The 13,891-nt window shown below is 44.0% G+C and overlaps 1 protein-coding gene across 1 annotated transcript in view; it reads left to right on the plus strand.

Moving 5' to 3' along the window:
• Positions 1-13,891, plus strand: part of MARK3 (microtubule affinity regulating kinase 3) — a 122,429-nt gene that overhangs the window by 82,705 nt on the left and 25,833 nt on the right. Inside the window, exons 12-13 of the mRNA XM_025391469.1 lie at positions 5,293-5,510; positions 10,981-11,084. Of these exons, the coding sequence (XP_025247254.1) occupies positions 5,293-5,510; positions 10,981-11,084 (322 nt within the window). The remainder of the gene's footprint in view (positions 1-5,292; positions 5,511-10,980; positions 11,085-13,891) is intronic.

The following is a 13,891-nucleotide window of genomic DNA, read 5'->3' on the forward strand; positions in this document are numbered from 1 at the left end:
ATATATATATATATATATAGCCAGTTGTGGCCAGTAACTATCATAATGGACAGGGCAGCCCGGGAGAATATATGGAACCTCAGTTTTGCCTTAATTGGTTTAAATGTTTTACTGTGTCATTCTCATCCATACTCTTGCTGTTAGTGTGGTTAAACCACCCTCCCTTTTAAACTTCACCTAGAAGCCAGTCCTTTATGAGACATAAGACCCCCAAAGGATAGGCTTACCAGGCTCTACGGTTGCTCTGCCTTCAAGGCAGCCTGTGTGTCAGAGTCCTGAGGCCAGCATGTGTGTTTACTCGCTCATAACTATAAATGTTAACATTGCAGATATTTCCTTTAATTCTACTATTCCAGGATGCAGGAACCAAATCTATTTCTTTTTTTTTTTGAGACGTAGTTTCACTCCTGTCGCCCAGGCTGGAGTGCAGTGGCGCGACCTGGGCTCACTGCAACCTCCGCCTCCTGGTTTCAAGCAATTCTCCTGCCTCAGCCTCCCGAGTAGCTGGGACTACAGGCCTGCACCACAATGCCCGGCTAATTTTTTTTTTTGTTTTTTTTTTTTTTTTTTGAGGCGGAGTCTCACTCTGTAGCCCAGGCTGAAGTGCAGTGGCCGGATCTCAGCTCACTGCAAGCTCCGCCTCCCGGGTTCACGCCATTCTCCGGCCTCAGCCTCCCGAGTAGCTGGGACTACAGGCGCCCGCCACCTCGCCCGGCTAGTCTTTTGTATTTTTAGTAGAGACGGGGTTTCACCGTGTTAGCCAGGATGGTCTCGATCTCCTGACCTCGTGATCCGCCCATCTCGGCCTCCCAAAGTGCTGGGATTACAGGCTTGAGCCACCGCGCCCGGCCGCCCGGCTAATTTTTTAATTTTTAGTAGGGATGGGATTTCACCACATTTGGCCAGGCTGGTCCCAAACTCCTGAACTTAGGTGATCCATCCGCCTTGGCCTCCCAAAGTGCTGGAATTACAGGCATGAGCCACTGCGCTCGGCTTCATTTTATTTCTCTTCTCTGGACATTTTCCATCTTAATACTTTGATTTTGAGATTTGACACTTAGGACTGCACAGAGTATTGTAGGTGTGGACAGTCTTTGATTTTGTACTAAAAATGATGACTCTTGGCTTGATTTCCATTTCTCTTCCTTCCGTTGCCTGCCTTTCTACATGGTTTAGACTGAAACAACAGTGTACTAATATCACTAGTAAACCATCTACAGTGCCTGCTATTCTAGGGTATAACTGAGAGCTCAGAACTCATTCTGATATCAGGATTTATGCTCCTAGCGTTTGTAGGTGACGTGTTGATCTAGGTGTGCCTTTTTTGTGTTCATGTTAGTCACTAACGAGAGTTTCTAGTGCCTGTGGACCACATGGCAATTAAATGCCCTGAAACCATCTGGTTTAAATTGTCCCTAAATCCTAGAAGAAACCTGACAACAGGATTTTCACATTTCTCTAAGGAATATGTTAGTAAGTTCTTCCTTAAGTACATAGATTCTATCCGGATTATTAGTGCCTTTTTTTCCCCCAGCTCAATTTTAGAGATAAAAAGAGCTTTAGACATGGTATTGTACACTCATCAAACCTCTTGTTTTATGTCTAAAGAAATAGACCAAGAGAGATTACCAAGTCTCCCAAGGTTACATAGTAAATGAGAAACACCTGGGGCAGAGCTCAAGCCTCCTGGTTCCAGCCCTTTGGTTTTCTCCACTGAAACACTTCATTGGAGTAGCTTTTTCATAATCCTCATCTTTCTTGGAATTTCTGAAGGCAGGCAAGCCTGTATAGCCAGGCCAACTTTCACCTCATCCTGCCTCATCTCACCTCTTTCTTCCTTTTTCCCTGCCTATGGATGTTGACCTCTGCATGGGTGCCTGCTTCTTCTCTAAAGCCACAATGTAATTTGTAGCTGTCCTTCCTAATTTGAGACCCACGTGTGAACACCCCATATGTGTGTATACACTTTTTCTGTGAATGGTGATCTTCATCTGACTTTCAAGGGGTTCTTTAGCTTGTTTTTTAAAAAATGGAAGAAAAAAAAAATCACTGTTTACCAATCAATGAGTGGTGTTGGGGCAATTTGGTAGTTCTCAAAAAAAAATTAATTTGGATCAGTTTCTCACATCTTATACAAGGATGAATTCCAATTGGAGTTAAGATACAAATATAAAAAATAAAACTCTAGAAATATTGAAAGAAAACATGGGATTATTTGCTTTATAACTTGGACTGGTGAAGGTGTTTTTGTCACCCCAAACACCAGACCCATGAATTAAAAGACTTACAAATTTGATTACATAAAAATGAAATTTCTGGCCAGTTGCGGTGACTCACGCCTATAATCCCAGCACTTTGGGAAGCCGAGGTAGGGGGATCACAAGGTCAGGAGATCAAGAACATCCTGACTAACATGGTGAAACCCTGTCTCTACTAAAAATACAAAAACAAAATTAGCGGGTCTTGGGGGAGGGTGCCTGTAAGTCCTAGCTACTCGGGAGGCTGAGGCAGGAGAATGGCGTGAACCCGGGAGATGGAGCTTGTAGTGAGCCAAGATCGTGCCACTGCACTCCAGCCTGGGCAACAGAGCGAGACTCCATCTCAAAAAAAAAAAAAAAAGGAAAAAGAAATTTCTGTGTAACACATCCATACTGTGGACTACTACTCACAATAAAAAGGAACAGGCCTGGTGTGGTGGCTCACGCCTGTAATCCTAGCACTTTGAGAGGCTGAGGCGGGTGGATCATGAGGTCAAGAGATTGAGACCATCCTGGCCAACATGGTGAAACCCTGTCTCTACTAAAAATACAAAAAATTAGCTGGGCGTGGTGGTGGGCGCCTGTAGTCCCAGCTACTCGGGAGGCTGAGGCAAGAGAATCGCTTAAACCTGGGAGGCGGAGGTTATAGTGAGCTGAGATCGCGCCACTGCACTCCACAGCCACAGACCGAGTCTCCGTCTGGGGGGAAAAAAAAAGGAACAAACTATCATGTACACAACTCGGATCTCAAGGGAATTATATTGGGTGAAAGTACACAAAAGGTTACATTCCATGGATGCCCATTCACGTAACATTCTTGAAATGACAGAATTCTATAGATGACAAGCAGGTTAGTGGTTGCAGGGGTTTAGCAAAAGGGAGTTAAAATAAAAGGGAAGTGGCTGTGGCTATGAAAGGGTAGTCGACAGGGTCTTTGAGATGGAAATATTCTGTATCTTGACTGGTGGGGACCACATGAATCTGAACATGTAATGAAAGGGTATAGAATGAAATACACAGACTTACAAATTAGTACAAGTGAAACTGGGGAAATCTGAACGAGGTCAGTGGATTAGATCAATGTCTGTTTCTCTTCAGAATCTCAAATCTTAAAAGGTTTTATATTTTCTAAAAACAAATAAAAGTTTGAAAGTAAATCAGTAGTAACCTGAAAGTTCACAGTGTCAGTAGACCTCTCATGGTATTGGGAAGAAAGATACGCATTGAGGCTAATATCACCCTGTACTTGGTTAAGTTTTTGTTTTATATGTTAAAATTACTAAACCAAAAGCTTAGTTGTTGTTCTCCCATAAATAAACCAAAAACTTAGTTGTTCTCCCATAAATAAAATTAAGCCCTTATTTACTTTTAATTCAGTTCCAGATAGGTTTGCCATTTAGATTTTTGTCCAAGAACTGGCTCCTCCCCACTCCCATTTTTTTGTTTGTTTTTTAAATTTATTTATTGAGACAGTTTCTCACTCTGTCACCCAAGCCACATGCAGCCTCAAACTCTTGAGCTCAAGCTATCCTCCTACCTCAGTCTCCCAAAGTGTTGGAATTACAAGCGTGAGCTACCATGCACCTCCCACCTTTAATATATTTAAAATATAAATTCTCTTCTGCCTTAGAAAAAACAGGCCTGGTGCGGTGGCTCACTCCTGTAATCCTAGCACTTTGGGAGGCCAAGGTGGATGGATCATGAGGTCAGGAGATCGAGACCATCCTGGCTAACACGGTGAAACCCCGTCTCTACTAAAAAAAAAAAAAATTCAAAAAAAAAGTTAGCCAGCACGCGCCTGTAGTTTCCCCTACTCCGGAGGCTGAGGCTGGAGAATCTCTTAAACCTGGCAGGCAGTGGTTACAGTGAGCTGCGATCGAGCCACTGCACTCCTGCCTGGGTGAGAGAGCTAGACTCGGTCTCAAAAAAAAGAAAAAAAAGAAAAAAACGAGCATTTGATGCTGTCCTTTAAGATTACCACTGGATTATCATATCTGAGGCATACACTAGTTATCATGTTCATTTCCAGAATTCTTTGCACTCTGAGTCTCCTGTGCTGCTGTTGGAGTCTCTGTATTGTTTACTACAGGACATCAGTCTGTCGTCCACATGTCCCTCGGCACATATCCCTGGACACACTCCTCCTGGAGTGGCAGGAATGACTAGTGACCTCCACCGACTTCCTCCCTGTTACTTGCATGGTTCCTCTGCTTCTACACCTTCCCCTGTCTCCTCAAACTCCTGTTTATCTAGAAGATTATGAGCACTTTGAAAAAGATCTAAGATAAAACTTCAAAAGAAGTAGCCCATAAAATCGATACTTTTCTCTTCCAAAAGGTGATGGCATCTCTCCTACAAAAAGAGGATGTAATTCACTCAGATGTGCAAGATGAACTGGTTGATTCTGCTTGTTATTTGTGCATCTAATTAGTTTGAATCTATACAGTACCACCACCTTAAGGTGTTTCCAAAGGACAACTCTAAACACTTACTATTTTTTAAGTAGAAAGTTTGGGGTATTAAGTGAAATTTAAATATTGAATTCATTGCATAAGGCAAACATTAGATATAAGTGGGAAACATCTTAGAGGATTTTACTGTTTTACATTTTTTTAGGTGAATAGCAACCTTAGATCATCTTAGAAAATACAGTTACTGTCGGCCGGGCGCGGTGGCTCAAGCCTGTAATCCCAGCACTTTGGGAGGCCGAGACGGGTGGATCACGAGGTCAGGAGATCGAGACCATCCTGGCTAACACGGTGAAACCCCGTCTCTACTAAAAAATACAAAAAAACTAGCCGGGCGAGGTGGCGGGCGCCTGTAGTCCCAGCTACTCGGGAGGCTGAGGCAGGAGAATGGCGTAAACCCGGGAGGCGGAGCTTGCAGTGAGCTGAGATCCGGCCACTGCACTCCCGCCTGGGCGACAGAGCGAGACTCCGTCTCAAAAAAAAAAAAAAAAGAAAATACAGTTACTGTCACAAAATAAAACTTGAAACTATATTCAGTCATTTAAAAAGTGAACTCTTTATTTTAGCTGGACCAGCTATTCCTTCTGTTGTGGCGTATCCGAAAAGGAGTCAGACCAGCACCGCAGATAGTGACCTCAAAGAAGATGGAATTTCCTCTCGGAAGTCAAGTGGCAGTGCTGTTGGAGGAAAGGGAATTGCTCCAGCCAGTCCCATGCTTGGGAATGCAAGTAATCCCAATAAGGCGGATATTCCTGAACGCAAGAAAAGCTCCACTGTCCCTAGTGTAAGTGTTGTTGAACTGTAGAGTGGTCTTAGGGTGGTAGGGTTGGAGCTGGCTGGACACCAGGTGTTCATTTTACTCCTGTGGTCTCCCGTGCCTGGAAGCTTTCTCCACTAGACAACCATGCCCAATCTTAACCTATAGAAATCCTACCTGCTGCATTGTAGGTATTTATTGTTGACACTCTTTTAGTTCATTCCTGCTGCTGTAACAAAATACCTGATACTGGCTAATTTATAAAGAAAAGACATTGATTTCCTACAATTCTGGAGGCTGAAAAGTCCAAGATGAAGGCACCAGCAAGTTCCGTGTCTGGCAAGGGCTCTGTTCTCTGCTTAAAGATGATGCCTTGGTGCTGGCATCCTCCAGAGGAGACGAATGCTGTGTTCTCATGTGGCTGAAGGGACAGAAGGGGTGAACTCACCCCCTCAAGCCCTTTTATAAGACACTAATCCAGCCGGGAGCGGTGGCTCACGTCTGTAATTCCAGCACTTTGGGAGGCCGAGGTGGGTGGAGTTCAAGAGATCAAGAGTTCAAGACCAGCCTGGCCAAGATGGTGAAACCCCATCTCTACTAAAAATACAAAAATTAACCAGGCATGGTGGCGGATGCCTGTAATCCCAGCTACTCAGGAGGCTGAGACAGAGAATTGCTTGAACTCGGGAGTCAGAGGTTACAGTGAGCCAAGATCGCGCCACTGCACTCTAGCCTGACGACAGAGCAAGACTCCTTCTCAAAAAAAAAAAAAAAAAAAGACACTAATCCATTCATGAAGGCAGAGCCCTCATGGCCTAAACACCTAAAAGACTCACCTCCAAATACTGTTTTCTCCTATGGGAGATAAAGCTTCAACATGAATTTTGGAGGGGACGCATTCAGAGCATAGCACACCCACCATAGACACTAGATGGTGATAGGTCCTTTATTTCAAGGGCTGGTTCCAGTTATTTCACAGACACCTGCTGAACCTTAGATTGTCAGGTGCTGAGACATGGAAAGACCTCAGTCTAACAGGAAGTGAATGAAAACAATGACAGTGCTGACAGAAGCCTACTGTGCATACATGGGGAAGTCTGACTGCCAGTGCCCCAAAGATGTGGTGTTCACACTGAGTCTTTAAAAGGCTCTAATGATGATGAGTGTTGGCTGAGTTCCTTCCATGTGCCAAGGACCATGCTAAGTGCTTTTTCATGGATTAGCTACATTTTAAGGTGAAAAAAAGTTGGGTAATTGCCTGAAATTACACTGCCAGCCTGAATCCAGCTCTTAATCCCTACCTGTAACAAAATCTCCCCAGTAAATAGATAATATTTACTACATTAAATTGCATCCATTCAGCTTCAGAAACTTTTTTCTGTGTATTGAAGTGTGTTCTATCTAACCTGTTAAATAATTTTCAGAGAGTCAACAATCTTAAGACTATTCTATAAGCACATTTTTCCCTACAGAATTAACAATGATGCAGCCCTGCCTCCAACTCCAGAAAAACGCTGGACTGAGGAGACTATGGAGAAGCCCTGTTTCTCTCTTTGAAAGCCCTTCATTGTTCCATTGTGAACTGGGTGCATAAAGGACCCCAAGGGGCTTTACGTGCTTCATCCTCTGACCTTATGCTTAGTCGGAGTAAACCCTGTGTGAAAAGTTTATTTTGGCTTCCAAATGCCATAAAATAGGACTGTTGTTTCCATACTCCTGCAGTTACAATTCAGTCTCCAGTGTTTATTGACAATTACCAGAGAAGATGAGGGCATTGTTCCCTGCCTTCATGACCTCCCTTCCCCTTTGCTCTTGTCTGCACGCTGCCCTTCTGCAAGTCAATCATGAGTATTATCAGTCCACCCACACTAAATTACTTACAAAGGAAAAAAGGTAGTTAGCAACATTATTTTCTCCCATGAATCTTCGGGATTCCTGTGTACATGGTCTGCTCATGCTGTAGTAAAAGTGACTGCTTTATCTTTGTTTAAAAATTATCTGATACAGGCCGGGCACGGTGGCTCACGCCTGTAATCCCTGCACTTTGGGAGGCTGAGGCGGGCGGATCATGAGGTCAGGAGATCGAGACCATCCTGGCTAACACGGTGAAACCCCGTCTCTACTAAAATACAAAAAATTAGCTGGGCGCGGTAGCGGGCGCCTGTAGTCCCAGCTACTCGGGAGGCTGAGGCAGGAGAATGGCGCAAACCCGGGAGGCGGAGCTTGCAGTGAGCCGAGATGGTGCCACTGCACTCCAGCCTGGACGACAGAGTGAAGACTCCGCCTCAAAAAAAAAAAAAAAATTATCTGATAAAATTCCATAGCTATGGCTGGGCACAGTGGCTGTAATCCTTGCACTTTGGGAGGCCGAGGCGGGCAGATCACTTGAGGTCAGGAGTTCGAGACCAGCCTGGCCAACATGGTGAAATCCCATCCCTTCTAAAAATACAAAAATTAGCCAGGTTTGGTGGTGCGCTCCTATAATCCTAGCTACTCAGGAGGCTGAGGCAAGAGAATTGCTTGAACCCAGGAGGTGGAGTTTGCAGTGAGCTGAGATTGTGTCACTGTGCTCCAGCCTGGGTGACAGAGCAGGACTCCATCTCAAAAAATTAAAAAAATGTCCATAGCTGTGAGTTGTTCCTTGCTTTTTAGTTTTTTATTTTGGAAGTTAAATTCATGTGAATCCACATGACAATGATTAACCATTTTAAAGTGGGCGATTTGGTGGCATTTGGTACACTCACAGTATTGTGCAACCAGCACCTCTCTAGTTTCAGAACTTTTTCAGCTCCCCAGAAGGAGCATCTGTTTAGGCTGGGCACAGTGGCTTACCCCTATAATCCCAGCACTTTGGGAGGCTGAGGTGGGAGGATCACTTGAACCCAAGAATCTGAGATCAGCCTGGGCACCAAAGTGAGACCTCATCTCTATGAAAAAATTTAAAAAGAAAATAGCTGAGCATGATGATGCATACCTGTAGTACCAGCTACTTGAGAGGCTTAGATGGGAAGATCGTTTCAGCCTAGGAGGTTGAGGCTGCAGTGAATCTTGGTCACACCACCATATTCCAGCCTGAGCAACAGAGCAAGACCCTGTCTTTAAAAAAAAAAAAAAAGAAAGAAAGGGCACGGTGACTCACGCCTGTAATCCCAGCTCTTTTTTAGGAGGCCAAAGCAGGCAGATCACAAGGTCTGGCGTTTGAGACCAGCCTGGCCATCATGGTGAAACCCCATTTCTACTAAAAATACAAAAATTATCTAGGCATGGTGGCAGGCGCCTGCAATCCCAGCTGCTCGGGAGGCTGAGGCAGGAGAATCAATTGAACCCGGGAGGCGGAGGTTGTAGTGAGCCAAGATGGCGCCACTGCACTCCAGCCTGGGTGAAAGAGCAAGGCTGCATCTCAAAAAAAAAAAAAAAAAAAAAAAAGAACACCTGTATCTCTTAGGTAATCACTTTCCATTCCTCCGCTCCCCTCCCTTCCCCTCCCCTCCCCTCCCGTCATGCCCTGGCAACCACCAGTCTGTGTTCTGTCTCTCTGGATTTGCCTGTTCTGAATATTTTATATAAATGGAATCATTTCACATGTGTCCTTTTGTGTCTGCTTCTTTGTTTAACTCAGCATAATGTTTTCATGATTCATCCAAGTTGTAGCATATATTTTTTTTCTTTTTTTTTTTTTTTTTGAGATGGAATTTCACTCCTGTTGCCTAGAGTGCAATGGCACGATCTTGGCTCACTGCAAACTCCGCCTCCTGGGTTCAAGCAATTATCCTGCCTCAGCCTCCTGAGTAGCTGGGATTACAGGCATGCACCACCATGCCTGGCTAATTTTGTGTTTTTAGTAGAGACGGGGTTTCTCCATGTTGGTCAGTCTGGTCTCGAACTCCCGACCTCAGGTGATCTGCCCGCATCAGCCTCCCAAAGTGCTGGGATTACAGGCGTGAGCCACCATGCCCAGCCTGTAGCATGTATTAGTACTTTGTTTCTTTTGGGGGTAATATTCCATTCTGTGTATATGCCACAATTTAACTGTTCATCTGTTGATGGACATTTATATTATTTCCATGTATTTGTTAAAATGAATAATACTACTATAAACAATTGTGTACAAATTTCTATGTGGTCTTATGTTTTAATTTCTTTTTCTTTCTTGGGGAGGAGACAAGGTCTCGCTCTGTCACCTAGGCTAGAGTACAATGGTGCAAATATGGCTCATTACAACTTTGACTTCCCAGACCCAAGAGATCCTCCCACCTCAGCCTCCCAAATAGCTGATACCACAGGCATGCGTCACCATGCCTGGCTTATTTTTTCTGTTTGTTTGTTGTGGTAGAGATGAGGTCTCCCTGTGTAGCCCAGCCAGGCTGGTCTCAAACTCCTAGGCTCAAGCAGTCCTGCCGCCTTAGCCTTCCAAAGTGCTGGGATTGCAGGCATTAACCGCTGCACCTGGCTGTGTTTCCATTTTTCTCGGGTATATATCTAGGAATAAAATTGTTGAGTCATATGGTAACTCCATGTTTAATTTTTTGGTAAACTGCCGAACGGTTTTCCTCACAACTGTACCATTTTATCCAGCAATAGTGAGAGTCTCTTTTCTTCACATTCTTGCCAACAATTAATAATTATTATTATTTTATTATTTAAAGCTTTCCTAGTAGGTAGGAAGAAGTACCTCATGGTTTTGATTTGCATTTCTTTAATGACAAGTGATATTGGGCATCTTTTCATGTGCTTCTTGGCCATATGTATAGCTTGGTTTTGTTTTGTTTTGTTTTGTTTGAGACTGCATTTCACTCTTGTTGCCCAGGCTGGAGTGCAATGGTATGATCTTGGCTCACCGCAACCTCCGCCTCCCAGGTTCAAGTTATTCTCCTACTTCGGCCTCCTGAGTAGCTAGGATTACAGGCATATACCACCACGCCCAGCTAATTTTGTATTTTTAGCAGAGACGGGGTTTCTCCATGTTGGTCAGGCTGATCTGGAACTCCTCACCTCAGGAGATCCGCCCATCTTGGCCTCCCAAACTATTGGGATTACAGGCATGAGCCACCGCGCCCGGCCATTGTATAGCTTTTTTAAAGAAATGTCTATTGAAGGTGCCCATTTTAAAATTAGGTTGTCAGGCTGGGCACCTCGGGAGGCGGAGGCAGGAGAATCACTTGAACCCAGGAAGGGGAGGTTGCAGTGAGCCGAGATGGCACCACTGCATTCCAGCATGGTGACAGAGCAAGACTCCGTCTCAAAAAAAAAAATTAGCCAAATATGGTGGCACATGCCTGTATTCCCAGCTACTTGGGAGGCCGTGGTGGGAGGATTGCTTGATCCTGGGAGGCAGAGCCAAGATTGCTCCACTGCACTCCAGCCTGGGTGACAGAGTAAGACCTTGCCTCAAAAAATAAGTAAATAGAAGACTGGTATTCCCATTTATGTAGATAAGTTCATTTTTTCTCATAGTACTGTATTTACCAAATTAAGACAAAAATGCCCTTTTTTATAGAGTAACACAGCATCTGGTGGAATGACACGGCGAAATACTTACGTTTGCAGTGAGAGAACTACAGCTGATAGACACTCAGTGATTCAGAATGGCAAAGAAAACAGGTAGGAAATTCCACCAGTTTGTAAGAAAAGTTGTTTTTCCCAAGAGAAATGGAAGCATGTTGTTTACTGCTTTGTTTCTATAATCATTTGAAATTAAACTGTAAGTATTCTCTGAAGGTAAGTTAAATTTGTATACTAATTTTTAGCAAGATACTAAATTCTTTTTGTTGTCCAGAGCATCATCCTCCTGCCTGGCTGTGTATGATGATTAAAAGGATTGAGTTAAACCCAGGAGGTTTCCTAGAGGAAGTACATAGTAAGCTGTGGTTATGTTGTAGAACAGTGAATAAGGAAATGGAGATTGTCTTGTGCACATTAGTAATTTGAACAAAAGCTGAAAGTGGGGGAAGATGAAGACCTGAGGCAGAGAGCCACACCTTGGGAGAATGTACAGCACCAGGCAGCATTAAAGGTCCACAGTTTACCAAAGAGTCCAGATGGCTGAGTGTAAATAGAAACACTGGAAGCCAAGAGAAGTGGAGAGTCCAGGCTACTGAATGCTTTTATTTTGGCTGCATAGCAAGCATATATAGGATGAGCGTGATTTTAAAAAGACAATGATGTTACATGTCAATAAAGAGAGCATCCTATCATGCACACCATTTTCTTGGGGTTTTGAAATAAGTAGAGTCAGTAAAATGGGATTAGGTAGGTCTAGAGACTCTGAGGTGGGGGATTAGTTTCTGGGTGGAGAGAAAAAAAAGAGAAGTGAGATTGGTAGAGAATAGTGAAATATGCTGTACTCTGTTCAGAACAAATTTCCCAGACTGGCATGGATTTTCCTTCTTTGTTTTTGGAAGAGCAATAAGTGTACATCATTCTTTTAACTTGAACGTTGTTTGTATCAGAATTGTTCTGACATTTACTTTCTGCTGTTACAGTGTAAGGTTCTGTTCCTAACCTATGTTTGATCTCGTTAGTCAAACGAAATGTTCGATCTCGTTAGTCAAATGAAATGTTTGATCGCTACGTTTTATGATAGCCTAATCAAAAATCAAAAATTCTTTCCTCCTTCATCCTTAGTACCAAATTGCTTATTGCTTTCCTGTTCCATAGGCCACTTAGGATTGAGTTGATATGAGAAGTAACATTTGTTCTGTAAGATTATGGTTATTATTCGTTGAATTTTTAGCAATATTTACATTCTCTTGTTCTCTTTTCTGACTCATATGTGTGTATGTGTTTTAACATTGTCTTTTTTCTTATGATTAAAAACTGTTAAGAACTTGAGTATAGCAGCTGGGGTAGTTTACAGATAATGATTGGTATAGGTATTTCTTTTGTTGTTGTTGTTGTTGTCGAGACAGAGTCTCGCTCTGTCGCCCAGGCTGGAGTGCAGTGGCGCCATCTTGGCTCACTGCAAGCTCCGCCTCCCGGGTTCATGCCAACTCTCCTGCCTCAACCTCCTGAGTAGCTGGGACTACAGGGTCCTGCCACCACACCTGGGTAATTTTTTGTATTTTTAGTAGAGATGGAGTTTCACCATGTTAGCCAGGATAGTCTGAATCTCCTGACCTCATATTCTTCCCGCCTCAGCCTCCCAAAGTGCTGGGATTACAAGCGTAAGCCACTGCACCTGGCCACGTATTTCTTAATAGTAGTCTACTCTCTGGTAGATTTGTATTATAGTTCAGTTCTTAACTCTCAAATTTCTTCTAGTTCAAAAGTGACTTAATAGAAAATATCAATGGAAGACTTAATTAGAAGTTTCTGATGTTATAGATTTTATTCTACAAGACTACAGAAATGTTGTTTCGTGGTCAGGCGCAGTGACTCACACCTGTAATCGCAGCACTTTGGGAGGCCAAGGTGGGTGGATCACTTGAGGTCAGGAGTTCAAGACCAGCCTGGCCAACATGGTTGAAACCCCGTCTCTACTAAAAATACAAAAATTAATCATGTGTGGTGGTAGGCGCCTATAGTCCTAGCTACTAGGGAGACTGAGGCAGGAGAATTACTTGAACCCGGGAGGCAGAGTTTGCAGTGAGCTGAGATCATGCCACTGCAATCCAGCCTGGGTGACAGAGCAAGACTCGTCTCAAAAAAAAAGGTTGTTTCATTACCTTTACTATTTCTAAATTCTGAAAGTGTACTACCAAGCTCCTTCTGAACTTTAGGATATGTGACTCTCTGAGGTGCAGAGTCAGTCTCCTCAAGGGTGTTAAGTAAGACTAAGATCTGCTCTCTGCTCCCATCCTGTGCTACATGTAGCAGCATACACCAGGCACATGCATATATGCCTGTGTCTTCTGATTCTCTTTTCCTAAAATTTTTTTGTTTCACTCTTTGGAAATAGTATTTAAGACTTCTTTAATTTCTTTGGCATCATTTCCTTTCTGCATTCCCTCTGGAGACAAGTGCCTTGTTGGGGCCGACTCTTTCATATCCTGACCTGTCTCATTGCTTCTCTTAGCATCAGTCGTTGAAATACTTTGCTTTTGAAGGTGTCGTCTTTCTCTTTAGCCAAAGAGAGTCTCGGCCGGGCGCGGTGGCTCAAGCCTGTAATCCCAGCACTTTGGGAGGCCAAGACGGGCAGATCACGAGGTCAGGAGATCGAGACCATCCTGGCGAACACGGTGAAACCCCGTCTCTACTAAAAAATACAAAAAAAACTAGCCGGGCGAGGTGGCGGGCACCTGTAGTCCCAGCTACTCGGGAGGCTGAGGCAGGAGAATGGTGTAAACCCGGGAGGCGGAGCGTGCAGTGGCTGGATCTCAGCTCACTGCAAGCTCCGCCTCCCGGGTTTACACCATTCTCCTGCCTCAGCCTCCCGAGTAGCTGGGACTACAGGCGCCCGCCACCTCGCC

This window comes from Theropithecus gelada, chromosome 7b, assembly GCF_003255815.1.
Source record: "Theropithecus gelada isolate Dixy chromosome 7b, Tgel_1.0, whole genome shotgun sequence".
Taxonomy (NCBI): domain Eukaryota; kingdom Metazoa; phylum Chordata; class Mammalia; order Primates; family Cercopithecidae; genus Theropithecus; species Theropithecus gelada.